The sequence below is a fragment of the Primulina tabacum genome, chromosome 1 (assembly GCF_025594145.1).
Source record: "Primulina tabacum isolate GXHZ01 chromosome 1, ASM2559414v2, whole genome shotgun sequence".
Taxonomy (NCBI): domain Eukaryota; kingdom Viridiplantae; phylum Streptophyta; class Magnoliopsida; order Lamiales; family Gesneriaceae; genus Primulina; species Primulina tabacum.
The window spans coordinates 56,843,850-56,869,606 of record NC_134550.1 but is presented as its reverse complement, the minus strand read 5'-3'; the positions used below and the strand labels follow the sequence as shown (position 1 = coordinate 56,869,606).

Sequence of the window (25,757 nt, the reverse complement as noted above, 5' to 3'; positions counted from 1 at the left end):
AAAACCTAATTGCGTAATCGAAATGAAATATAATGATATAAGTAATGTAGATATTTAAATCTAGTTTAGATTCTTAAGAGAAATCATATTCGAATTTGAATATTAAAAAAATAAAAAAGACTTTACATTAATATTATATTCCTTATATATCCATTATTAAACATTTAATAACGGATACATACATGATGTGATTATTTCTTTTTTAGCACTTTCATTTTGACGATATCTCACTATATTTATCGGACAACTCTATATATATATATATAGACATGGGGTTCTATGTGTACTTCATTTGATGGTTTCAGATTTGGCCTAAAGTTGTCAAACTAGACGATAATGGTTACAAGAACATCACAGTAAATGAAAGAATTCAACGCCCAACCATAATTGACATTTGATTTTCATATTAAATTAATTTTGGTTGACAATTAACTATGGAATCAGGTTGTGTAACTCCAATGTTGGGGGAAATGTATTGAATTAGAAATGCCTTCTTTTGGAAGACAAATAATGCAGTCGAGCTATCGTCGATTGCATACAAGGGATTTTATTTCAACGTACAAGATGTAAACAATTTAATTCTTGATTGTCCAAAGTTTTGACAAATAATGAAATCGAGCTATTATTGATTGTTTCTACACAGATCTTTCACCTTGATGAACTTTTACACCTAATAACCACATTTGGTGGATTGCCTTCGTTACTTATGTAACTCGTGAAGCGACCAAATAAGCCTTAGCGGGAGTTATTACTACATAGTCGACTTGGACGAGTATAATTTGGCCCCCCGACATTTTTATCCAATGTTAAATTACAGTAGAAAGTCAAATTGATGAAACCTAAATAATTACAAAACCCACATATCAGTCATTCTTTTATTTTTGTTTTTTAGTTTTATTCAATTTATTTGTTCTGTTTATTCAGATTTCGTATATAAAACCAAAAGGCAAACCCAACAAACAAATAAGAATCTAGAATTTCATGTAATTTTTACAAGGAATTCAAGCCAGCATTCTAAAATTCTTGAAACGGGTAGGCCCGAATCTTATTTTCCTTTTTGTTTTTAAAGTCAAAGGCTCTTCTATATGATACGTGTTGTGAGATGATGACAAAAAATATTGTGATCTCGAGATTCTTTACGGCAGTCGTCTGGGTTGCCTAGAAAAAGGAAAAAATGAAAAAAGCACAATATGTCAGAGGGAAAGTAAATCCTTTTTCCTTCACAAAGTCAACCGCCGCCGGCGTTGGTTGTATGCCGGTCGAGCTAAGGGAACTGTAGGTCCGTCGGGAACTGATCGTCGATACATTCTCCGGGGTCAGGTTCAGCTAAATCCTCCAAACCCTCGAAGAAATCATCTTCCAACGCCATGTCAGAAACGCTTAAATCGTCATCCTCAGCTTCTGCCAACTCCTCCTTGCTGCTCTCTAACATTCCAGGCGTCTGAGAGAGGTCTTCTGGCGGTGACGTTGGAGGAGAGGAAGACGGTTTGTCAGGGTTTTCGGAGCTGGGATTTTCCTCCGCCGCCGCCGGCTTCTGGCGGTTGCTGCAGGCGAGTGAGTTTCGGTGTGTGGGAATAGGGTGGTTGTGCTCGGCTGTGTAGGTGACGATAAACATTCCCGGGTTGGATTTATTCCGCTCCACTTGTTTTCTTGCCATACAGCCTTTCGCGGTGCTGCATTTATAGTATCCCCTGTTTGTCAACCACAAAAAGAAAAACTATTGTCAATCAAATTACAAATACTCGAGAAACGCCAACTTTCTGAAAATAGGCAATAATTAAAATAGAAACATAGTTTTCGAATTTAATGAAAAATGAAAGAGGAATGATTGAATTGAAAATCGAAGAACCAAACCTTGGATAGGGTGAACCTTTAATGGGTTTTTGCCCATATTTTCTCCAAGACCACATATCAGATGATAAGCTCTCTGCCGGAACATGACAAACCCTCTTCAAACTGTTCTTCCTACACAATAATCAACCGAGAAAAAAGAAGAAAAAACCGAAACTCAGAGCCGGAAAAGTGAACCACCAACACCGATATTTTCTCCCGTTCTCCAACAAATCATTTCAAAGCTATAAATTTCAACTTCAAGTGTACAAATATAATTTTACCTAATTCTTTTGGCCGACCTCGAACTAGGATTCTGTGAAAGATTAGTAGCTTTTGAGGCATTAGCAACAGATATGAGCAGCTGCTTTTGCGTAATCTGAGTCTGTTGGAGTAATCGTTGCGCTAGTTGCTGCTGCTGTTGCTCCGACGATGACAGCCCTTGAAACCCCCCAAGAACAGAGAGCGGTGAAATGGGTAAACTTTTTGGAGAAATAACAGATCGTATTTGTGGAGATGGCTGCTGTGATCTTGGGAAAAATGGTTTGCATAGATCATGCAGGTCTTCAATATTGAAGCTCTCCCTCTTGTGTTGAAACAGATCTTGACAGTAAGCAGCGGAAGTGTTGGAATTTTGTTGGAAATTAGTGGTAAAAAGATAATCCGAGGGATTTGGGATAGCGGCGATGGTGGCCGTGGAACTGGCGGTGGTGGAGGTGGAGGTGGAGGTGGAGCCGCAGCCTCTTACCACAGCGTGCAGATCCCAATCGTCCTCCATTTTCCTGCTTCTTTTGGTCAGATATGAAAAGACAAGAGAAGGCGCAGTCTTTGGGTGGGGAAAAAGAATAATGTAGGGTTTCTACAATATTAATAAAGAGACTCAAATAATAACTATTTTTTGGTCAAGTTTTTTTCTTAGATTCAAAATTGTTTTTTTATGTATTTATTTCTTGAATTTTCACATTTTATAATTACAAAAAATAATGTTATTAAATTTCATGTTATATTTAATTTAATTTGTAAAATATTATAATTAAATCAAAAACTTTGAGAATAAATTATGTGCAATACATAATATTCATGTATTATGTCGCACGTAACATGTGTGCGTGATCACTAATATTTAATAATGGAGAGCACTTATGGTTGACGAATTGATGTTCCGAACAATTGAGTGCGTTAATTTTTCAAAACAAAAAATATATTTTTATGATATATTTAATCTCAAATAAAACGAATATAATAATTTGCACTCAGTTACATGTATTTATTGCATTTAGCAACTTATCTGATTAAGTGGGAAAATTAAATTGAACAAAATTAGAATCTTACACTATGTAATTTGATTATGCTTTCTTCTCTGACATATTTAGAAAAATATTATTTTTATATATTATTCAAAGTAATGTTAGATATACATTTATATGAACATATAAAATGACATTTTTTTAGAATAAAAAAAGATTTAATCGGATTCAAATTTTTTTTTATAATTTGTCAGTATTAGTGTAATTTTATTTTATTTTGAAAAAAAAAAAATTTGATATTTGAATCAGATGCTCTGATTCGGTTGACTTTTGTTTAAGTCAAACAGGTGAGAGAGATAAACAGAAAGCCCACGCGGCTTTGTGTGCATTGTGCTTCGAGTGCGGTACTTGCCGACACAGAGAAAAAGGCGGCAGAGCCACGTGGGCGGCTTCCTCTCAAGTACTTTCTTTGAAATTTAGTACTCACTCCACTATTATTTTTAGTATAAATAAAATAATAATTTTTGTTAATAAATTTTATTTTTTTGATTTAATTGCTGTTGGAGCTGATGGAGAAGAGTTTGTAGAATCAAAGTCCTAATAACCCTTGATCAATCATCATCGGCAAACTCGTTCTCCTACTTTAATATTACAAATGAAAACAAGAATTCAACACTCATTCATCCATCAAGTAGTTTCATCAAATTATGAAATTGACCGAATGTTCCTATTTTCAGGTTGATTGGTCAGTTATATGTGTACTCCGATCCAGTGACTTTCAAATTCCAATGTACGGTCAAGTGCCTACTTTTGCAAGCATTCATTATATTTTTTTTTACCAATATATTTGTAATTAATATATTAATTATTCCTAACAATTTTCTATGATGTTATTAATTCATTAAATAAGAATAAAATATGAATTTATTTATATGTTTGGTTTTTTCGACTAATATTTTTAATCAGACTATAAAAACATTTTTTATATATATATTTGAAAGAGAATTCACTATCCACAACTTTATATTATTCAAAATGATTAAACCATGATATTTAATTTAAAGTCATCCTCAAATAAACTTTTTAAATTTATCATTTGAAAAAAAATAAAACAAAAATTTGTGTGAGACGGTTTCACGGGTCGTATTTTGTGAGACAGATCTCTTGTTTGGGTCATTAACGAAAAACTATTCCTTTTTATGCTAATAATATTACTTTTTATTGTGAATATCGGTAGAGTTGATCAATCTCACAGATAAAAATTCATGAGATCGACTCTCTGTTCATTCGAAAATAGTATGCAATTATAAAAAGATATTCAAGGTCAAATGTGTAAATTTCTCACACGCCTTCTCTCTCTTCAAGGTAACTTGTTCTCCATTTTGATTCAATCGTAACGCCAGCACATCAACGAACACAATCGATCTAAGGAGCTAGCGGCGGACTTGAGGTAAACTTTATCTTTTTGATCTCTCATTTTTCAGTTTGCATGTTTGTTTAATTCTCTTATTTTCTCAGTTCATATGTTTGTTAATTCTCTAATTTTCTGCATAAAGTGTGATTGATCGCTAATTATTCACACATATAACTTGTTTTCATTTTCATGTCTGTATGATTATGTGAAGATTGATTTAATTATTTTTCTTGAGATCTCTCGGGATCTGTAATGACGTAGCTGAATATGCTGCAGCGGTTTTATGGATGGTGAATCTTTATTTTTCTGCGAATGAATCTTTGATGATAATGCATCACAAGATAGCTTTCCTACGATCTAGGTAGTTATTTTTTGGTCAATCAACTGCTTATAATTGTATGTAGCTCCAGAGTGCTAATTTTGGCTTTTTTTCTTTGAAAAAAAGTTTACTTCTGGATTGTTGGAGCGCAGTGAAGATTGAGAATGATAAAAAATGGTTTATGAGAATGGAGAGTTCTTCCTACCAATTTGTTTAGTGTGTTAAAGTAGTGACATAAAGTGGCGATTACCTTTGACTTGTGACTTGTGAGGAATTTATTGTATTCTTCGTGATTTATTAGAACTACCAGGAATTCCATTTTTTGAGTAGTTGTGTAAGATTGTTACCATACATTTTTAGAACACATCCAATTTGACCATGGGTTCAATTAGTTTTACCTTAACTGTAAATTCTTCAGCCTTTATCAATCAATCCGAGGTTTAAAAATTTATCAGTTTTCCTATCCGTGAATTTCATGGGCGAGTTCATAGTGGAAAGATATTAACTTTTTTCTGTTATATAGATACCATTTGTTTACATTTGTTGACTTTGTCTTGTTTTCAAATATTAGTTTTCTTATGAAACACTGATAATTTTTTCTTTTTTGAAATGGTATTTCCATCTCGACTTAGTGAACTTTTTAAAGATTAGTTTTTCCTATGAAACCACTGATTTGTTCTGGAGGAATTTTTGTAGGCTTATAGGGAGATTATGTCAGGAACTGAGGAAGTAAAAGAACAAACAGATGGTGCTATGGAGGATGCTGACAAGTCCATGTCATCAACACACCAGGAGGTTGTGCTCACATCACGTTCATTTTGGGGTACTTTTCAACTTCTTATTCATTTAAGTCTTATTCTATGTTAATGTTATTTTCAGGATGAAGCCGTCAAGAAGAAATATGGAGGAATAATCCCCAAGAAACCACCACTAATTTCTAAGGTAAACTTCCAGCATATGTTTCGAAAGAATCTCGATGGTTCTTTTCTGAAATGTAAATTTATGATGCCAGGATCATGAGCGTGCTTATTTTGATTCTGCTGATTGGGCTCTAGGGAAGGTACTTGCTTTTTTGAATCTGCGCCTATTTTTCCATGCTTGAAACCTGAAATGCATTTTAGCCTGTGTTTACTAATGTTACATGGGCACAGCAAGGTGTTGAGAAACCAAAAGGACCACTCGAGGCTCTCCGGCCTAAGTTACAGGTAATTATCGATATGAAAATCTATAGGTGATATGTATTATGAAATCTACTCATTTAGAGCTTTTCTTCTTTCCATGCTAAATATTCTGCTGTGAATACTTTTGTATTCTTTTGGTGCACTATGCTTGTTATCTGTATTTGGTTACAAAGGTATATAAAATTGGAAGTCACTTTCCAATCCAAGTAGAAGTAGGATTTTCTTGCTTGATTTTGTTCATAATGATATTGCAATGCCAAAACGGATGCAGCAAAGATAAAAGTATTCATGAAGAAGGGTAAGAAATTGAATGTGACTGCACCGTGATACTTTTTAAATTTCATCTTCTAAGAATTGACATTGGACCTTGACCATTAAGAGTCTCTGACGAATTTCTTTGATCACATTTACCTTTCTACCGATAATGACTTATTTTCATGTGATGTTCAGCCAACTCAACAGCAAACTCGGTACCGCAAGTCTCCTTGCGCTCCATCAGAAGGTGAAGGTGAAGGTGCATGATTTGCTATTTTTCCATGTTTCAACTTTTACTAGAGAAATGCTGTATAAAAGATGAGGGAGAAATTTTTTGTGTGCGTAGACGGAAATACTGCCCAACCAGAGGATGGAACCCCAAGTTCATGAAAATATGCTTTTGATCTTGTGGTTACGGGGGAGATCGGAAATTTGTGTATGCTGACATAAATAAATGATGATGATCAGTCAATACCTGCTACGTGCAGTTGTACTTTCGGCTGCTATGTTTTTTCCAGATTGACCCATCTTACATCCCATCTTACTTTGGTTGTAGACTATTTTACTACTTTCAAATGAACACTCAGTATAGAAGTTGATGTTTCAATCCATCTGCTATGCCCCCCTACTTTCTGTTTCTTTTTTCCCATTTTGTTCTCTAGGTATTGAAATTGTTGCAGGACTAACCTGAGATCCACATATTCATGCTATGCTTGGGTTTGTTTTATGATGTTTTTGTAGATACGAAAATATCTTTCTTTTTTGAGTGGAATGTGATATATAATTTTTTTTTTGAGGAAGCACTCCATATTTAAAGCGTGGCATAAGTTGTCATAATATAATATGGTGCTACTGTGGATGTGGAACGTGCTCTTTAGTCTTTCCTAATAAAAAAACAGAGGGCAAAATTTGATGTTCCAAATTTCCCATAGCTATTAGCCAACCACATTCAGATTTCTTCCGATATGGACACCTCTCTCTATCACTTCATAATAAATCAATACAAACATATTTAAATTCGCATACATTGAGTTTGTTTCTACCCCAGAGGTATTAATTAAACGTAAGAACAGATCGAATGACATGATTATCCTGTGTTGTGAAATTTATAGGTCAGATAGCCGTATGTCAGTTAATTATAAATATAATATTAAATACTATATTGATCATTAAATATAGATTTCACAAGACCATCCACAATAACAAAGATATTTCTTTCAAATATTTGTGGACTCTCTGATCCACGTCATTAATCAAATATTTTTCTACTTAAATATCTCATATTTCACAATCAAATATCACACCAACCAAATATTTATGGATTCTACTGTCACTTTAATTAATATTTTATTTTCATTTAAATAAAATCATTTCATCATTTTAATTATTTTTATCTATTATTTATCAAAATCCAACGTTCTTAATTGATCAGAGAAAAACGTTGTACAGATTTCATTCAATCGTCCGTTTATATTTCACATAATAATTAAATAAATATTTAAAAAAAATGAAATAAAATAAAAAGAAGCACCACCCAAAGTGAGTGAAGAGCTTGGGTCGAGAGCACAGTGAAGAGCTTGACCTTTGAGCTTAGGTTGAGCTCGACCCAAAAAAAAAAAATTTCGACCAAAAAAGAGCTCGACCCAAAAAACAAGCGCGTCTCAATCACGCTAGCATGAAGAAATTAAAAAAAAAATTGTAATACCCGATTACAAATTTATAATAAGGTATTATTGTGACACACAAATCAATGATGTGCAGTAATGAATATTTAGATGGAAGAGATATTTGGATTACATAGCTTACATTGTATCAACAGTTGTGGATGGCCTAATATTATTCTTGTTTTACTTTAAATATTTTTATTGAATAACGATAAAAAGTTAATGTGTTACCAGCCCAGCTAGGCATCAACTCTCCGCCAGTCACGTGTACGGTCACGATGTGCCCTCCTCTCCCCTATATAAAAGCTTCAACACCGTCGTCTCCCTCTCCCATGTTAGCATGGCATCGCAGAAGAAACCGCAATTGCTTCGCGTTTTGTTGGACTGATCACACATGGTGTCAATGTATCCCAATCCCTCCCCGTCTCAGGATTTTACCCACTTCTACGGTTTTTATATAGGGCGGGGATCCCATGAGAACTGGGATCAATGCTCATTTGCTTGAATCTTCGTCCTCGAGGACCCGAATAAGATGACCCGGAAGCCATACACGATTATTAAATCCAGAGAGAGCTGGAGTGAGCAGGAGCATGACCAATTTCTTGAAGTTCCGTCTAATTGGTGCTGGTGAAATCATTGTCCCTGTGTTTCAGATGATACTGGAACAGCTGGTGGTACCATGGTTAAAAAATGTAGCAGCTCTAACCACGCAACGAGTCGTGGATCGAAAAAACTTTGCAAAGAAACTGGAGGTCTGTTTTTTTGTGCCAATATTTTGGTTTACTTGTGGATGCTTAACTCTGATATCTCGCAGCATATCCTCTTGTTTGGGTTTTATTGACTGTTTTACTTCTTTTGGGTGCTGGATTTTTCAAAAAATTCTAAATGCCAAATATATTAAATCACTCAAGACAAGTAATATAGTCGGACCAGTAATTTCAAATGGAAAACAGTTATTAGGGCAGCATAAATGCAGACAAGAAGAGTTTATCGTTATTCAGAAAGCCTCAAACCTATGAGAGTCATAGTCGGGCCCAACAAAGCCAATGTCATGTCTTCCTAAGAACATTTTACTAAAACTCTCATGCTCTGACCTTGCTTTGTTTACCAAACCTGTTTTGAAGAGAAATTCCATGCACTAATTCTAAACGGAACCAAATCCATCTGAGAATGGAACAATAAGTTTCAGCGTTCTCAATTCAAACTCAAACGAAAACAAAGTCAAGGACCCAAGACAATAATCCTTTAGCTTAAGGTGGTTTATGGGCCAAATGGGAGTCCACTTGTCTAAAAATTGTTTAAAAATGAGGGTTTGAATAATGCAATGACATGTTTTGAATACAAGATTTTCACAAGGATGCATTCTAAAAACTAAAATTAGCTTAAACAAAAGTACGTGTTCTGTGCTCAATCTACAATATAGAAAATTTGCTCAGAGCGTCGATTCATCATACATACATGGACTTTTAATTACATAACTAGAAAGAAAGACCAGCTCTAACTTGGCATTCAACAGTTGTGGCTTAGCTAAACAAAGAAATATAACAGGAAACATAAGAGAAAATAAGATTCAACTGTCACAATCATCATATCCATAACAAAGTGAGGAAGTTCTTGTATTCTCCAATCCCATTCTCAACATAAATTCAAGTTACAGAGGAATGAAACCATATTCTACAAGTTTGCTCACCAAGATGGCGGGTACCAACTGTTCTGCAATGGCAAAGATGACATTTTCCAATATCACCATAGCTCGCCCTTCCATGTGTGATAATGTTCAACTATCTATATTGGAAATCCAAGTCTGGTTCGTACCCATGACTTCCACGGTTATGGCTAGGAGCAAAAGGGTGGGACTGCTTTAAGTTCGCACGACGCTCCATTTCGATTAACATCTGAAAAGACTCGGAAGGATTGCCTCCAGAATTGATATCTGGAGCCAATTCAACCGGCAAAATCAGATTGAAATTTGGATTCTAAAACTTCAAAGAAAATGACTATGTTACTACCAATAAGTATTTGAAGAGTAACCGATGTTTTCTATTGCAAGTTACTGAGAAATATACAACAGTAATAGCTAGGTCACCTAGGAACTAGAGGAAACAAATGATGAAAAATAACTACAGGAGTGTAGGCTGAGAACGATAACTAATTGCTCATGCTAAGAGCTAAAAAATTAGCAATTTTGTACATCATGAACTGCTTCCTGGGAGAAGAAATTCTTAATTTAGATCTTTAATATAGAAAAATAAATAATGCATAAAACAGCAACTCCTATAAATATAGTAACCAAGCAAAATTCTTTGTTATTCTTATAAGTTCACAAGTTCAGCTACTCATTCTTATCGATATTTTTTAGGAGAAATGACACACAAGAACAACACATAAAAATATATAACTTAATGGCCACCAGTAGATAAACTGTTTTTTACAGTTCTCTTCATACATTGAAGTTGGAATAATGGACATATCTCTAAGACCCTAACCTATTGTAAGCTCAAGTTAAGAACACAAAACAGGCACCCCAGTTTCGCCTATTGTGGTAACATTACATTCGTAAAAGATTTACCTGTATAAGGCACCCCATGGCTGCCAATTTTTGGTGCATGATGCCCAAAAGAGTAATTTTGCATCTTATTAACTTCTGGCAAAAAGTAAGCTGCTTGATTGCCACCCCTTGAAAAGTCAGGTAACAAGTGAGGAGGATGGTTTCCGGACATTTGCATCTGCTGATGCAAAGCTGAATGATGTGATGGAATCTCAAATCCTGCAAACCTAACATTCTGGTGAGGAAAAGGTCGGTTCATGTTTGATTGAATTTGACGATTGACTAGAGAATCGTGGTTAAACACGGTTTCAGGACCCCGTAACTTCATCTGGGGACTCATGTGAGCAGGATGTGACTCCAAGTGATGATATAATGGCCTCACTTGAGACATTTGTGGCATATGAAACTGTGGCAAAGATTGCTGCATCTGAAGACTGCGATAGGGAATGTGAGGCTCCACTTGCTCATAAGGATCACGTATAAAGTTCCGTTTTTCCGAGCCTCCCATGAGTTGGTGATCTTTAACAGAACTGATAGCAGCCAGTTTGTCCATGATATCAACATGTCCATCTAAAGAAGAGTTCACATTGCTACTCGAACTACCAATTGACATAAAGTTTGACATCCAGTGGTCACGAGGATCGCTTGAAGAAAAGGAGCTCAATTCAGGCAGCTGAGTTTCAGCACCCTCTTGAAACCCAATGTGCATTGGAGCTGCTTCTGTATGATGCTTTGATGAAGTTATATCAGTTAGGGAACCATCATAGCCATTCCAGTTCTCAGCCTTAGTCAGCTTTGTCCGCTGTTTGTGATTTGAAGCTGAAATACCATAGCCATGACTTGGTCTTTGCAAGCCAAATTTGTTGCGTCTAGGGGAAGAAAGGCCATTATCTGAGGCTGGAAAGGGTAATCCAGGAGGATCAGGCGCATCAACTTGAGCAGACCCGATTGATACCCCATGGACAGAAACAGGTGCTTCAACTGATTGTAGCTCCTTCATAAAAGCAGTTCCAAAGAGTGTTTCAAGTGTCAGGCTACTAACCGAACTGGGGACATCACTGTTATTCTCTTCCCATTTAGGCATATTGACTGTTGTCTCCACATTGTATTCTTGAGAACCTGATATTTTCTCTCCAAAATTTATATCCACACCAGAGTTTACACCCCGTTCAGTTCCCTTTTGCAAAAGAGAAAGCAGGTGTATAGATGCATGACCATCAACATGCGCACTTTGTTGTTCAGTATTTGTACTACTTGAGCTCGAACCTTTTAGGACTGAGAGCCCAGCTGTACTTTTTGCACTGTACTCTGATAGAATTATCAGTTCAAGGTCTTCACAGGTAAGCACGGGAGGAATAGTCTCCTCATCGTTATTAATACTTAGCTGGTTATAGACACCATTATCAATAGACGTGATGTCTAGTTTAGACCGATCGGATTGTTCCGACGTTTTGGAGGAGAAATCAGGTGGAAAACGCTCAGCTGCTTCTAAGTCAGAAACTTGACATCTACCTTTATCACCACTGACTATTAGTGATAATAAATCATTTGGCCTCCCTGATGACACATCAACAAACTTTACTTCTGCGAGATTTTGAAGATAGAAAAATGAAAATCAAATCAACACAACAGCTACAGAACTTTAACAATATTGAAAGTGAAGTACTTGACCATCACACCTTCATCAAAAAACCATTGGGCAAACTTTGAAGACGGGACAGATTCGGGGCGCCGTGTATCATCAGGTTTACTATCATGATGCTGAACACATCCAAATTAGAGTAAGCAACAGTTCACACTACTCAAAATCACATGAAAAGATGATTAAACAGCCTTTTTTTGGACCTAGAAGTGATTAATCGCCTTACATACCCAACTACAATCAAGAAAGACTGGAAGACTGATTATCGGAAAAAATGCACAAGACTGAATAAATCAACAAGAACATCACTATATCAACTCATAAATTGATAAACATAAGCACGAAAAAACTTGCACAGACAATGACATCTGTTTTAATATAAAATTTGGTAAGCAAAACCATTATAAAAGGTTTCTACTAGTTCCACAGGCATATGATTAATTTTTTAGGTAAAAAAGAAAATGCAAGAATAGATGATGGAATACATTGTAAAAAAAACAAACACGTGATGGAATCAAGAAGGGTAACAGCATAGGGATCAGAATGGGATAGGAAAATAAAGGGACGTTTTGTCAATATCAAAATTTTTCACAAGCCATTGCATCGCTCATGTGTGCATATCGCTCCGCACAAAATTTCCTTAAAGAGAAAAGGGAATTCCCGGTTTTCAAATTTGTGAATACATATTAGCTACTTTAAATTTAAAGAACATAATCAATCGTCTTCAGAACCAGTGAGATGTAAAATTACAGAAAGATTGCAGGAATCAAACAAGACACATGCAACAGAGATGCGTTTAAATTTGAATAACCTCAACTGAAGTAGAACCACCGGAATTCATGGATAATGTGCTGCCGAAAAAGTTCTCCAATGCTGAAGTTGAATAATTTTGATTGGATTCACTAACAGTGTCCTCTGATACTTTGGCATCAGTATAATCTGATACTTTTGCATCAAGTTCGACTATCCCAAAGTCATCCAGGGTTCCATGAAAATTGAAATGACTAGAGCTGTGGAATATATGATCTTTTATGCCATGTTTTGTGGGGTGCATATCCAAAGTTGGGCGTAAATTCATAGCGTCATCTTTGTTTAAAAGGTGAGGGTACTTCATTTTCTCTGCAGGCTGCCCATCAACTAAATTCATATCCTGAGACAGCTGTTGCTCTAAATCATCTTTCATATTATTTTGGATAAGGTTGGCTTCCGATTCTGAGAGGCCTACCCCAGTTACAGGTTTTCTGACCTATAAAATGCAAAATAGATCTGACTATTCAGAACAACCAATTTCACTGGTTTTGTGACATGGGTCTAAAATTCAAAGAAAAATTGTATGAACAGAACCTCAAGAGAAACCTCCCATACACAAGGGAAACTGGGACATTAAGAAAAGGGAAGGGGGAAGGGAATCATGTAGGTATCACAGTTGACATAAAGTAAAATTAATAAATGGTTACTCCTTTATCTTCATTGAGGCCATTAGTTTGCAACGAAAAAGTGCCAACTACCCAAGTTAACAAATCAATCAGCACGTATCATGGAGGTAGTCACATAAAGAAAGAAGGTATTTATATCCCACCTCAAACGAAAAAGTGCCAACAACCCAAGTTAACAATTCAATCAGCACAGATCAAAGAGGTAATCACATAAAGAAAGAACGGATTTGTATCCCACCTCAAAACATTTTATCATGAGACAGAGAGATCTAATCACACACGTTAAAGAGCACACAAATCCATTTAAAAAAAGTCCATGAATGAGATCATGAATGTTATGAAAATCACTTGAAGTTGTTCCAAAGCATATCGGTATTTTTAATCAAAGAAATAACATAGAAAGGAAAAGTCGAACTATCATACCTCTGACAAAGGAGGAAGAATCAAAGATTTCACACCAGAATTCTTATCAAGAACATTGCTTTGAAAACCAGGAGGGACGAGTGGTCTAGATGCAGGAGAGTGTAAAGCAAAAGAAGATTTCTCAGGATCATTATTGATTATCGGAATTGCAGCAGAGACCTCCAATTCATTTTTCCTCACAAAATGTCCTCTTTCCTCTTTGCTATCATCCAAATCTTCAAAAAGGCCTGAGATACCATCTTTCTGATTCTCCAGATTTGATTTTTGCTTCTCCTGAAAAGCCTTTTGCTGTTCTTTCCTCATCATCTCAAAAGAGGCTGAATTTAAATGGGATTGTAACAGAAAATAAATTGGAAAAAGGATAGCACAATTACACATAGCTATACACGCTTCCAAATAATAACAAAACAATACCTCTTCTCTTCCTCTCCTCCTCTGCTCTATCCTCACTAGTGCACTCCATTGAACCAAAAGTTTCATCGTTGTAGGAGTCTGTGTCTCTTCTTGAATGAGGCACAGCCTGAAAAAATTAGAAGTCGTACAAGATCAGTAAAAGGCATACACAGATAATCTATTGGCATGAGAATTACAATAATTAACAGAAATACCATACAGGAAAAAGGAAAAAGCTAAGATAAATTTTTTAAACAATACTACCTGGGTGAAAATGACTAAATGAGCTATTGGAACCTGTTGAATAATTTAGTACCCATGGGTACAGATGCGTGCATATATATGAATTTTTTTTGGTGTTTTATATTCCTTCGCACGAGACGCGTGCATAATTTTTGGGTGTTGAATAATTTGTGTAAAAAATTTAGAGACTATATTAAAATTAGAAATAATTTTTATAAGATTTTTAATATTTATTTAAATATGATACATTTTGTTATTTTGAAATTTATTATTTTTATAATAATTTTTATTATTTAGAAGTGATGTGTATATATATTCAAATATAGATAAAGATAAAGAAACAATTTAGTAATTTTAAAAATAATTGCAAAGTGCATAAGATACGGTAGTTATCATGAGCAACAAATGTACTAAAATAGATCTTTATGATATTTTTTATTAAATGAATATTTTAGTAATGACACATATGGTTGTGTGGTGTACACGTTTACTTGACCTTGTATGGTCGTGGAGGATGGTATGGCTCATTGCTCTTGCTAAGTTGAAAGTGCTCATTTGTTCTTATCTTTGCAGCCGACATCCCAGACGCATTTCCAAATGGTTTCGGAAATGAACCACTTCCAAGGAGCCCATCATGTTCATGAGTTTGCCAAGACCCTCGAGCTTGATTCCCAATACGCCTTCCAGATTCTGTATGATTAATGATGAATAAAAATATTGAAAACATTACCCAGAAATGAAGAGACAAAAAATATTTGTTATTTCTTAAAAGGACACGAGGATAAACAGACAATTAGAAACAATTAGAAAAGAACAAAAGTTCACCGGAAAGTTTGGACCAAGAACAAGATAACATAGGATCGAAAATATGCCTTGCAATCATCCACTCGAAGTACTCTTTGTTTCTCATAGTTCAAGATCAAGTAGTCCGGACATCAAACACCAAAGTAGGCTGTGTTATAAGATTACAAGTATGGCCTTTTAACACTGGTCCATGTAGACCTCTCAGGTAGACATCAAAGTAATGCAAGCACGTATTTATCCCTACATTATAAAATTAAAGTAACCAACAGGCCAGTATAAATATGTTATAACACATCCTCAATTAAGGAGTCCAACTCAAAACTAGTATATTAGTAGAACCTCTCAAGCTTAGGGACCACTCAACTATTTCTCGTGGAGACAATGTGCGACATATAACAGAGCTCACACCATGAGAAGGCAAAGCCCATGGCTGTCTACGACTCTACGTTGGACAAGTTTCACTCACCTACAGAAATGTGTTGCATGAACCTTCATCCGACTTGTAATGCAGACATTTAGCTACATTATGGGCATTGACTAATAGCCTGTTCCAAGGTTTCCTCTCAAAGTACTAAGGCTAAACCAACCCCAAAAACTAGTTTATTATGTCGTGTAACCTCTTAACCGAAATACTAAGACTACTTATGGAGACAGTGTATGGCTGACAGCATAGAATCGTTCATCTTTTAAACTTATGAAGAAATGTAGAACAGAACCTGAATCCCTTTCAAATTGAGATCCATTGTCTCGATCACTCCTCCCTGACGAACGGCTTTCCCATTTTCCATTGATGCTCCTAGAGTAGTTACCAGAATCCCCTTGAGCGGGTGGAGATGAGTCGTACTGGCTCCGTCTGAAACTCTGCAAGGGCAAGCTCCCAGGAATTCTTGGTCGATCTGGTATGCTCTCTGAGGTGCCCTCAAACTCACTACCTCAAATTCAACATATATACATAGTTAAAACAATGATTATCAATAGTCAACAACATGCGTAAAAAGAAGATAGATATTCTGAACAAGTAACACAGTAAACTTCACTAAGAATATTATTTTTTGGTTTCCATGATGTAATCAGCATTCAATTCTCACCTCAGCAGTGATTCATCAAATCCACTTGGCAGCCTCCTGCAGATATCCAAATTGCTCAAAGACACTAGAAACTCCCTCGTATATGATAGTTTAGGCTCCCTGAATCATCAAAACACTCTGGTATTAATCCCAAACACAATATAATTAAAAACCAGGGATAAACAAGATCAGCAGATAAAATAAGTAAGGTAATTACTTTAAAACTACTCCGAAATTTCCAGAAGCATTGTGCGGACAGCTTTGATATTCATTTTCTACGCTCATTCTGCAGTTCGGAATCGCATATAACTTTTACACAAGCTAAAAATGAATCTCAGCCACAATCTCTTCGAATTCACCAAATCTAATCCAATTGAGTATAACCAAAGACCGAAGGTAAGTAAATCCCGGACTCAAACAAGTCACATCAAATTTCCTCACTTAAAAATAAGCCCCTTCGTTTCATGGAGAGCCAATACAGCACATAACCAAGTCCATGTTGACAGCGTTCCAAAAAACAGCAACAACGCCTCAAGAAACTAACTGCAAGCTAAAATTCACCAACTGATCCAGCTCAGTAATAATCCATATCCCAATACCATCAAATCCAATACAAAAAATTGGAAATCAACCACTAATCATCCTAAACCTAGAATGCTAAACCCCATCTATCAACAAATTTTAAAGCCTCGGCTACAGTTACAATCTATCTATACAAAATCTCAAACCTAGTGTTCGGCTACAAGAACGAAAATAGAGATACGGAAAACAAAAACAACGGCACAAAATTCCCTCAATCTTTTCTTCATACTTTTCGATCAAAATAAAGTCAGAATCACAAAATTCACCAGCACATCCACGCGTACGTACGTTAACTATTGATACATGTATGTATCGGTGAATACATATTCGAATCTGTATGTATATATATGTGTGTTTTTAGGTTTTGTTTGTAAAAAGGGGGAAAGAGCGTGGAAGAGGGATTTTTTTTTCGGAAACGAGTAGATGTAATAGCAAAAACAATTTATAAACGCTCAGAAAGTAGGAGGTTGTTCACGCGCTTTACGGTGACGTGAAGTCACTCCCGGTAGAATATATTTAGAATTGTCACAATATCCCAAACCAATTATTTTTCTTTTTTTCAAAAAACGATGATTTTTGTAATTTTAAAAAGTATATCATAAATATAGCATTTATATTTTTATTAAAAAGATTAAATATAATAAATACAAAAAACTCATATTAGACTGCCTTCCATATCAATATTGTAAAACGACTCAATTAATAAAAAATTATTTTTATATTAATGTCTCACAGGTAAATTTTTGAAACCGTCCCATAAGTACCTACTCATTTATATAAATAAATTATTTAAGCCATTAAAATTAAGTTATATAAGGATATAATTTGATATTCAAATAATTTATCATTGGATGTTATTCAGGTGATAGTTTTACACGATTTTATTTATAGTTTCATATATTCTAATTTAAATTATTTTTCTATTTATAGAAATCAAACTTGAATTGTAAGTTCTTTATTTGGGTTTACGATTTGAAAGAATTATGATAGAGTCTATCCGTTGAAATAATCACTAATGGTTTTGGGGTAAAATCTTGAAAATAATTCATGTGTGAATAAATAAATATTAATTGAGATTATATTAACAAAATACTAAAATAGAAATTAATATTATACAATTAGGACATATTTGGTAGGATTGAACGAGGTGTGAGTACAATGGACATTCTAAATCTTCTACGTGGCGTTGATATGACATTAATGTACTGATAGTGAGGCGTTCACTCCATGAAAAAAAACTGAAATTTGATAATATAAAATATCGATATCTCAAAGAGACAAACATAAATTAATATTATTAAACTATGTGATTGTGACAAGTGAAAAGAGAAATGATCATGAAAAAATATTATTATTATTTTTATATATAAACCGCATTCACCATTTTTATAAATATAGACGCGTGAGATCGACTTACTAATTATATATATCACAACCTTCATAATATCAAGTTTTAATAAGTAATTTAATTTTGAATTGTATTTTTTAATATCAAAATAATTTTGAATTTTTAGTACACATGGCAACAACTATATTTCTTCTATGACGTGTCAACTTGCAATCACTATTTTTTTAATATATATTGGATAAACATCGGATTAACACAATATCTTACAAATCAAACTAATCAAGTAAATCGATTGGACAAACCATGTGCGACAAACTTATCCGAGAAGATATTGGTACGAGGAATTAAACTACCGACTATTGATCAAATGTTCACACACTCTATGAACTCAGACACCTCTTAAAGTTTTCCCTTTTTTTTGCGAGCACGTATCAAAATAACTTCTCAAGATTCTAAAGCATGGGTTAGAACACCACGACGATATTCTGGTTACCTCGAACGGTAATCTTCAAACACTCGAATAAGAGGATCCAAGAAATTGAGTAAAAATCAGTGATATGAATTATTAATACTTATTGATATTACGTTGTCATGGATGACCCAAACTAGACAGTAGACACCATCAGAAATCTTGAAATCAACGACATTTTTTTTGTTATAACTTTGAAATAGGATTATTTCATGAAAATGGAATTTAAGATTCACTACAAGAATAAATACTTATGGTGACATTCATAAATGTCATCATATTCAATATTTAGTGACATTTAAGTTTTAATACCACCTCCAACAAATGTCCTCTATTCCAATGTCGTCTTAAACTTCCTGACATTTTTTAATGTCATTATAAGATGTTAATGACAACTTCATACGTGTTACTAATTATTCATATAACGACAATTTTAAATGTCAGGAAAACTCATGTTTTAAATACATTATACATGCCTTGTTATTATAGTAATAATGACAAATTTATATGTCAGTTAAAATCATTTTTAATGACAACTAAAAGTGTCGTGTATGTTATTTATAGTGACAATAACAAATGTGAGAATATTTGGGTTGGATAAATATAGGAGGAGGGAAAAATAGATAAAATAAATGTGAGAATAAAAAAACATATTAGATTAGTTATCCTGATATTTTTAATTGATGTCATTTTTTTATATTAAGATAAACAATTATTTTCCCTCCAATATTTATCCAACCCAAATATTCCCACATTTATTTATATTGACAATTTTTAGTTTTTTAATGATTTTTTACGATGTGAGAAAAATAATTGTTTCCCTCCATATAAAAAATGACATCAATTAAAAATGTCAGGATAACTAATCTAACAAGTTTTTTTATTTTACACATTATTAATTTTTTACAAGTGTCATTATTAAGTATTTGTAACAACATTTAATTAAAAATGTCAACAAAAAAATGTCACAATAATCATTTATTGTTGCAGTGATTAAAAGTTTGAAACACAGGCTTCAAGACTCCAGATTTTATGTGCAGTTTTTGGTAAAAGTTTACCCAAAATACTTTAAACGTTGATCTGACATGAGTTTTTGGCGTGCTCCTGAACTTAGCCTAACAATATTAATCATGAATTTCTCTGTAAGCCTCGTCAACTTTGCACTGCCAAACATTTAAAAAAAGAAGAAAAAAAAGAAGCAAATATGGCGTGAGGATTTTAGTAAAGAATAGATCTTGTGGTGGTGGGGTACACATATTCGTAAGGGTCGGCGGTAGTGCCATTAGAATGAGGACAATCACGGCTAGGTCCTAAGAGTTCAGATTGGTTAGATTATATATATATTTTTTTCTAATCCAATTTATTATAATATTTTAAAATGTATCTTTTTTTCTATAAAAAAAAAAAGTGAAGATACTTTTCCAAAAGTTCGATAACATGACTTTTAGGCTTTTAAATTTAAATTTCTGTTACAATTTTTTTTATCAATGTAGATTTTGTTGCTGCTCAATGAAATGAGTTTTTTGAATGACTGGGAACTATGGCTCTCACGCGGACCTTTATTATGACCACCCGAACGCGTTGCCTGAGATTGTAGGAATTGACTTTAGGGCATCTGCGTGCAGCATTCTGTCTTCCAAGGGAGGCTGTGCTATTTTAGCAAAATAACACAGCCTCCTTCCTCTGTTTGACGCAGTAGTTTGCATTTTTTTCAAATTTTTTTGTTTTTTTTATTACAAATTTACTTTTTTTATTTTTTATTACAAATAGTTATAGTAAAAACTATTAATATTATTTAAATTTATTAATAATATAATATTGATATATTATATGTTAAATAAAATTTTTTTGGGCGTAAGATTTGAATTAAATGTGTTGAGAATGAATGTTGTATTTGATACAGAAAGCACATTATTTTAATATAAAATTTGCACCAAAATATGTTTGAAGGTTACGTTGTGGCGGAGAATGTGACAAATGACAATGGCTGGAATGATGCAGGGGATTTCGGGTGATACTTTTACTGGGATTAGTATTTCGAACGTAAGGATAGGGATGGCTAAGAAGGGAAAGAAGTATATATACATGGAGCTTTGTGGATGAAGGGGATTAGCAGTGGAGTGGTGCCGCATCCGTGTAATCATCTTCTGGTGGAGCAGGTTGAAGGGGTAGTAGGGATGTGTGAATTTCCTCCTGTAGAGAGGTTTGGCTATTGATGCTGTGGAGTTGCAGAAATGTTCTCATATAGGATGAACTGAAGCTAAGGGAGGTAATAGTTCTTGCTCGTTCCATAAAGACTGTCTTGCTTGTAAGTTGTAACCTCGAAAGAAAGAAGGAATAAAATGAAATAATGGTCATGGAAACTTGAGAGTTTTGATTTGGTGGAAGTAAATAAATTGACATTCTATTCATTTTAAAAGAAATTAAAATAAAACAAATTAGCCGTATACATCGCAACACACGGGGAAAAAAAAAAACATAGGCAATTACGTAAATATAGACACTGTGAAGCCGTACCTGAAACAGTACCAGAGGACAGGTTGAAAATTCCAAGAAATTGTTCGCCGATTCAGGTTCCTTGTGTTGCTGCATTTAAAGAAATCCTTATACCATTTCGTACATGAGACACTTGGTGGGATCATGAGTGTGGAAGTAAATTTTAACGTATTCAGTAACGGTGGGCGAGCATGCAGCAGCAGATCCAGCTGGCTGGAATCTGACACTTGGCAACTTGGTAAGGTGAGGTCAGACAAGGCGTGTCGGTTTATGTCGGGTCGAGTTAGCCAAACTTTATGCGACACGTTTTTGCGTCTGGTTGAGCCCACTTACGAATTTACGCGTGGCCCAGATTTTATTTTCCATGCCTACTTCATTCAAAAGACAATTCTTCCAAGTTTGAAGATCTTATTCTGTCTGCAATGGGGACGGGGGTATACTCCATATCTTTCACTTTCTCTCTCTGCATCTTCTCCCTCGTATGCACCACCGTCTATACCTTCTCTCCAATCGATCATTATCTAGTGAACTGTGGCTCAAGCGCTACCGAAACCCTGGACCCGGATCACCGAGTCTTCACCGATGACGATTCTGGATTTCTCATCTCGACACGGTCGACTCATTTGTTGAAAGCTGAATCTCAGCTTGATTCTTCGTCTCCTTTGTATCAAACAGCTAGGGCCTTCAATCGTCCAGCGCATTACGCGTTCCCAATTTCAGATCGTGGGACCCATCATTTGGTACGCCTCCATTTTCATCCACGTTTTGCGAATGGTTGTTGTAATTGTTTTGAGGTTGAATTTCATGTCGTGGCGAACGGATTCTTGTTGCTAAATAACTTTCGAGTGCCGAAAGGTGATGGTCTTCCCATAATTAAAGAGTTTGTGATCCCTGATGATATGGGAAAGCTGGATATTGTGTTTATACCGTCAGAAAATTCAAAATTCGGGTTTGTGAATGCGATAGAAGTGATATCTGCTCCGAAAGATTTGATTGCTGATGTAGCACAGTACGTTGATAGCGGAAAAGTTGAGTGGATTCATGGGTTGTTGAGAAATGGGTTGGAAACTGTGCATAGAGTGAATGTGGGGGGGTTTAAAGTGACGCCCTTTAACGACTCTTTGTGGAGGACTTGGGTGACTGATGACAAGTACCTACAAGTGAGAGATGGTTCTGAAAAAATTCATTTCGGGGGTCGAATCCATTATCAAATTGGTGGGGCTAGTCGAGAAGTGGGGCCTGATAATGTTTATAATACTGCTAGGATTATAAAAAGCTCAGATGATTCGATTCCAAATTCAAACATAACGTTGGCATTTGAAGTGGAGAAGGGTTATAAGTATATGGTTCGGATGCATTTTTGCGATATAGCTAGCTTGTCATCAGGAATGATTTATTTCAATGTTTACATTAATGGGAATTTAGCATATGAGAATCTGGATTTGTCTTATGTTACAAATAGACTGCTGGCTTCACCATTTTATGCTGATTTTGTGGTTGATGGGGGGGAATTGGGCAATTTGGTCGTTAGTGTAGGTCCATCGAATACGAGCTTGCCACATGCGGTTGATGGTCTTGTCAACGGAATTGAGGTATGGAAGATGAACAATTCGATGGGTAGTTTTGGTGAAGAGGTTTCTGCAGAGTATGTGTGGAGGAGCTGGAGAAGAGGGCATACTGGTGTTTTAATTCCCTTGGCTGCTGCTGTGTTCTTGTTGCTTACGGCCTCTGTTTTTATGTTGAGGAAAAAGAATGGTTATGTGGGATGGTCGCGCTTGCCTGTAGATGTTTCTGAAACTAATTTGAAGTTTGTCAATCAGTTCTGATCTGTTAAAGCTTGACGACCTTGTAGAGCCAACACATTTTTTTGTTTTGCTTTCAAAGATTGGAATTGCTAGTCTCCAAGAAGGTTCTGTAATTGTGAAATATTGACGTTGTCTTTTGCTGTAAGTAGTCATAACAAACGCATCTACGTTCAATATCTATTGTCTTGTTTCCTTGGTGTGTATGATATGTTCTGTGCCATCTATTCAATGTATTGACTATTGAGGGTGTCATTCATCTGTTATGATCAGATACAATTGCTCTATCAGGCAAGTGGATATTTCTTTATGTTCCGAGCGCGAAGCATGTAATCTCTTTATTAAAGTATGGTAACTAATTTTGCTTGAGATTTTACTGGGAAACAAAAATACCATGTATGGTAGAAGATATCAAGAAGTTGATGATGAAATACGACTCTTTTTACTTTTCGCCCTTCCTGCACCGGAATTCTCCTTGTTTCTAATTGTATGAAATCTTCTTTTAGGCTCAAGTTGATTATAACAAGGTTTTTCTTTGCTCCTGTCCTGTGCTGTTGCAAACCCTTTCACCTTAATTAATGCTTAAGGTTAAGTTACCTAGGCACTCTTGAAATTTTGATCTAATAATATATAGCCATAAGGTTTGAATTATTATATTGATACCCTTGAGATGTTAACTTAAACAAATTGGGGTTTGAATTGTTGATTAAAACTTTGATTGTATTATCATTATTATTCAGACGACCAAAGGGTATACATATTTATGATTAATCCAAAACTCGACGCGTGTGGACATAATATACCCACATTATGTATGTTTTGTGTCCATGGTTCGATATAAATATCCATATTCACTGTATAACATGGAAAACATCTCTGTTCACAGTCTTTGCAGAAGTTTGAATTTGATTATAACCATCATTTCATCGATCGTTTAGCATCCACTACTCATTTTGAATGTGGTCTCCTTTTTGTACCTATACTCTTATCATATCATCTCAGATTCTGGTTATTTCTTTTCCCCATGAAGTGCTAAAAAAAGGGTAAATTTCTGGTAATTGTAACCTTTGCAATGTATGAATTTGTTGAGTTTATGGCATGATGTCATCCTTTTGTTGGTCTTGACTATGTAGCCTAAAACGTTTGGAATTTTCTAGGTAAAAACTATTTAATCCTTTGAGGAACAAATTGTTGTGTATTTGTTTGAAAAATAAACTCTTTTTCAGTTTATCATAGAAACAAGTGCGTACTTATAAAATATAGTTGAAAGCAGTGGCCCATTCCGGGTATATACCATCTGTTAAGTAGTATCCTTTAGTATATTGTGTACCATTCACAAGAAAATTAACATCCGGTGCATTTCCTTTCAAGACGTCATTAAAAAGAGGCTACTCGTTAAGGACATTGATGTCATTACGAGACCCAGCCACTCCAAAAAAGGCGTGCCATATCCACAAGTCGGCTGATGCAACTGCCTCGAGCACAATTGTTGGGTAGCCATGATCGCCTCGAGTGTACTGGGCTCTCCACGCGACCGGAAAATTTTTTCAAGCCCAATGCATGCAATTAAGGCTTCCTAACATGCCAGGAAAACCATGTCTTTGCTCATGCATTTCAAGCAAACGAGGGATGTCGGTTGCGTTGGGTTTTCTTAAGTACACACGCCCATATATTTGCATAACATATTGACAAAAGTTGGACAAGCATTCAAGTGCAGTTGTTTCACCCATCCTTAGATACTCGTTCAATTGGTCGGCTGGGCCTCCATAAGCTAGTTGGCGGATAGCCGCCGTGCATTTCTGAAGTGGGGATAAGCCTTTTCTTCTCGCAGCATCTTCTCTCCATTTAAAATATCCATCTGGATGATTTTGCAAATCAGTGACTATGCGCAAAAACAGCTCCTTTCTCATTCGGAATCGTCGTCGGAACATGTCATCGGTATAAACCGGCTCAGTAGAGAAATAATCATTAACAAGTTGAATGTGCCCAGCTACACGCTCTCTGTTAATTGATCGTCTTCTTTGTGCATTTCCGTATGAGGTTTGAATGAATTCAGCCGCTCTATGTTGATTATGCACCATCGTCATGAATAATTCTTCACCAGGATCCGATGTTGTATCTTCTGGAATGTTTTCTCTGTTATTTTGAGTAGGATCTTGAGACATTTTGGAACAAATGAAATAGTTGAGTATAAGAGAGAATGCAGACTGGATGTATTGTGAAGAATAATGAATGATTCATTTCCTACTTATATACATTTTCGTAACGGCTATTTCGTAACGGCTATTACGTAACGGCTAGTTGGTAACGGCTGTTTTGTAACGGCTAGTTGATAACGGCTATTTTGTAACGGATAGTTCATACTTTTATCCACACATATATATGTGTGTACGTATGTATGTATTGTATAATATATACTATAGATCATTCACAAATTAATACATTATTTAAAAATAGAAATTTCAAATCACATTACATGTTCAATCTTTTTAAAAACATAAATTGCAAACCACAAACATAATAAAAACACACTAAAATACATGATTTAAAAACACAAATTGCAAACCACACACATAATAAACACACACTAAAAT

At 35.1% G+C, this 25,757-nt stretch overlaps 4 protein-coding genes across 7 annotated transcripts; 2 read left to right on the top strand and 2 right to left on the bottom strand.

Annotated features, from left to right (window-relative positions):
- Nucleotides 1-938: 938 nt before the first annotated feature.
- Nucleotides 939-2,667, bottom strand: LOC142520249 (WRKY transcription factor 22-like). Of its 2 annotated transcripts, none has more exons than XM_075623254.1 (3): nt 2,115-2,667; nt 1,855-1,965; nt 939-1,691 (listed from the first exon to the last, which is right to left on the bottom strand). In XM_075623254.1, the coding sequence occupies exons 1-3, from the start codon at nt 2,606-2,608 to the stop codon at nt 1,265-1,267; spliced, it is 1,032 nt and encodes a 343-aa protein (XP_075479369.1). In that variant the 5' UTR covers nt 2,609-2,667; the 3' UTR covers nt 939-1,264. The 2 variants fall into 2 exon arrangements, with proteins under 2 accessions (XP_075479369.1, XP_075479372.1); XM_075623257.1 differs by having other exon boundaries at nt 1,855-1,967; nt 2,120-2,667.
- Nucleotides 2,668-4,415: 1,748 nt separating this feature from the next.
- LOC142553057 (uncharacterized) lies at nt 4,416-7,042 on the top strand. 3 transcript variants are annotated; one of them, XM_075663064.1, is made up of 7 exons: nt 4,416-4,527; nt 5,507-5,605; nt 5,690-5,752; nt 5,823-5,870; nt 5,962-6,015; nt 6,442-6,493; nt 6,593-7,042. In XM_075663064.1, exons 2-7 carry the CDS (start codon nt 5,522-5,524, stop codon nt 6,634-6,636), a joined length of 345 nt encoding a protein of 114 aa, XP_075519179.1. In that variant the 5' UTR covers nt 4,416-4,527; nt 5,507-5,521; the 3' UTR covers nt 6,637-7,042. The 3 variants fall into 3 exon arrangements, with proteins under 3 accessions (XP_075519179.1, XP_075519173.1, XP_075519167.1); XM_075663058.1 differs by having other exon boundaries at nt 6,442-6,499; XM_075663052.1 differs by having other exon boundaries at nt 6,442-6,505.
- A 2,422-nt stretch (nt 7,043-9,464) lies between these two features.
- LOC142553049 (uncharacterized) lies at nt 9,465-17,459 on the bottom strand. Its single transcript, XM_075663040.1, has 10 exons — nt 16,684-17,459; nt 16,488-16,586; nt 16,116-16,327; nt 15,092-15,285; nt 14,374-14,479; nt 13,960-14,276; nt 12,912-13,346; nt 12,138-12,219; nt 10,480-12,042; nt 9,465-9,843 (listed from the first exon to the last, which is right to left on the bottom strand). The coding sequence occupies exons 1-10, from the start codon at nt 16,749-16,751 to the stop codon at nt 9,692-9,694; spliced, it is 3,228 nt and encodes a 1,075-aa protein (XP_075519155.1). The 5' UTR covers nt 16,752-17,459; the 3' UTR covers nt 9,465-9,691.
- Nucleotides 17,460-21,783: 4,324 nt separating this feature from the next.
- LOC142514190 (putative receptor-like protein kinase At5g24010) lies at nt 21,784-23,187 on the top strand. The gene has a single exon (XM_075619754.1). The coding sequence runs from the start codon at nt 21,784-21,786 to the stop codon at nt 23,185-23,187; it is 1,404 nt and encodes a 467-aa protein (XP_075475869.1).
- Nucleotides 23,188-25,757: the final 2,570 nt, after the last annotated feature.

What these genes read in the sequence shown, in the direction of transcription:
- LOC142520249 (XM_075623254.1), bottom strand. Translation starts at nt 2,608, where the DNA reads ATGGAGGACGATTGGGATCTGCACGCTGTGGTAAGAGGCTGCGGCTCC. An exon ending in AGGTCGGCCAAAAGAATTAG is followed by an intron (nt 1,966 to 2,114) that starts GTAAAATTATAT and finishes ATTATTGTGTAG; the next exon opens with GAAGAACAGTTTGAAGAGGG. An exon ending in AAAGGTTCACCCTATCCAAG is followed by an intron (nt 1,692 to 1,854) that starts GTTTGGTTCTTC and finishes GTTGACAAACAG; the next exon opens with GGGATACTATAAATGCAGCA.
- LOC142553057 (XM_075663052.1), top strand. Translation starts at nt 5,522, where the DNA reads ATGTCAGGAACTGAGGAAGTAAAAGAACAAACAGATGGTGCTATGGAG. An exon ending in CTCTCCGGCCTAAGTTACAG is followed by an intron (nt 6,016 to 6,441) that starts GTAATTATCGAT and finishes TGTGATGTTCAG; the next exon opens with CCAACTCAACAGCAAACTCG. An exon ending in ATCAGAAGGTGAAGGTGAAG is followed by an intron (nt 6,506 to 6,592) that starts GTGCATGATTTG and finishes TTGTGTGCGTAG; the next exon opens with ACGGAAATACTGCCCAACCA.
- LOC142553049 (XM_075663040.1), bottom strand. Translation starts at nt 16,751, where the DNA reads ATGAGCGTAGAAAATGAATATCAAAGCTGTCCGCACAATGCTTCTGGA. An exon ending in ATCCTCCACGACCATACAAG is followed by an intron (nt 14,480 to 15,091) that starts GTCAAGTAAACG and finishes TAATTTTTTCAG; the next exon opens with GCTGTGCCTCATTCAAGAAG. An exon ending in GGAGGAGAGGAAGAGAAGAG is followed by an intron (nt 14,277 to 14,373) that starts GTATTGTTTTGT and finishes ATTTAAATTCAG; the next exon opens with CCTCTTTTGAGATGATGAGG.
- LOC142514190 (XM_075619754.1), top strand. Translation starts at nt 21,784, where the DNA reads ATGGGGACGGGGGTATACTCCATATCTTTCACTTTCTCTCTCTGCATC.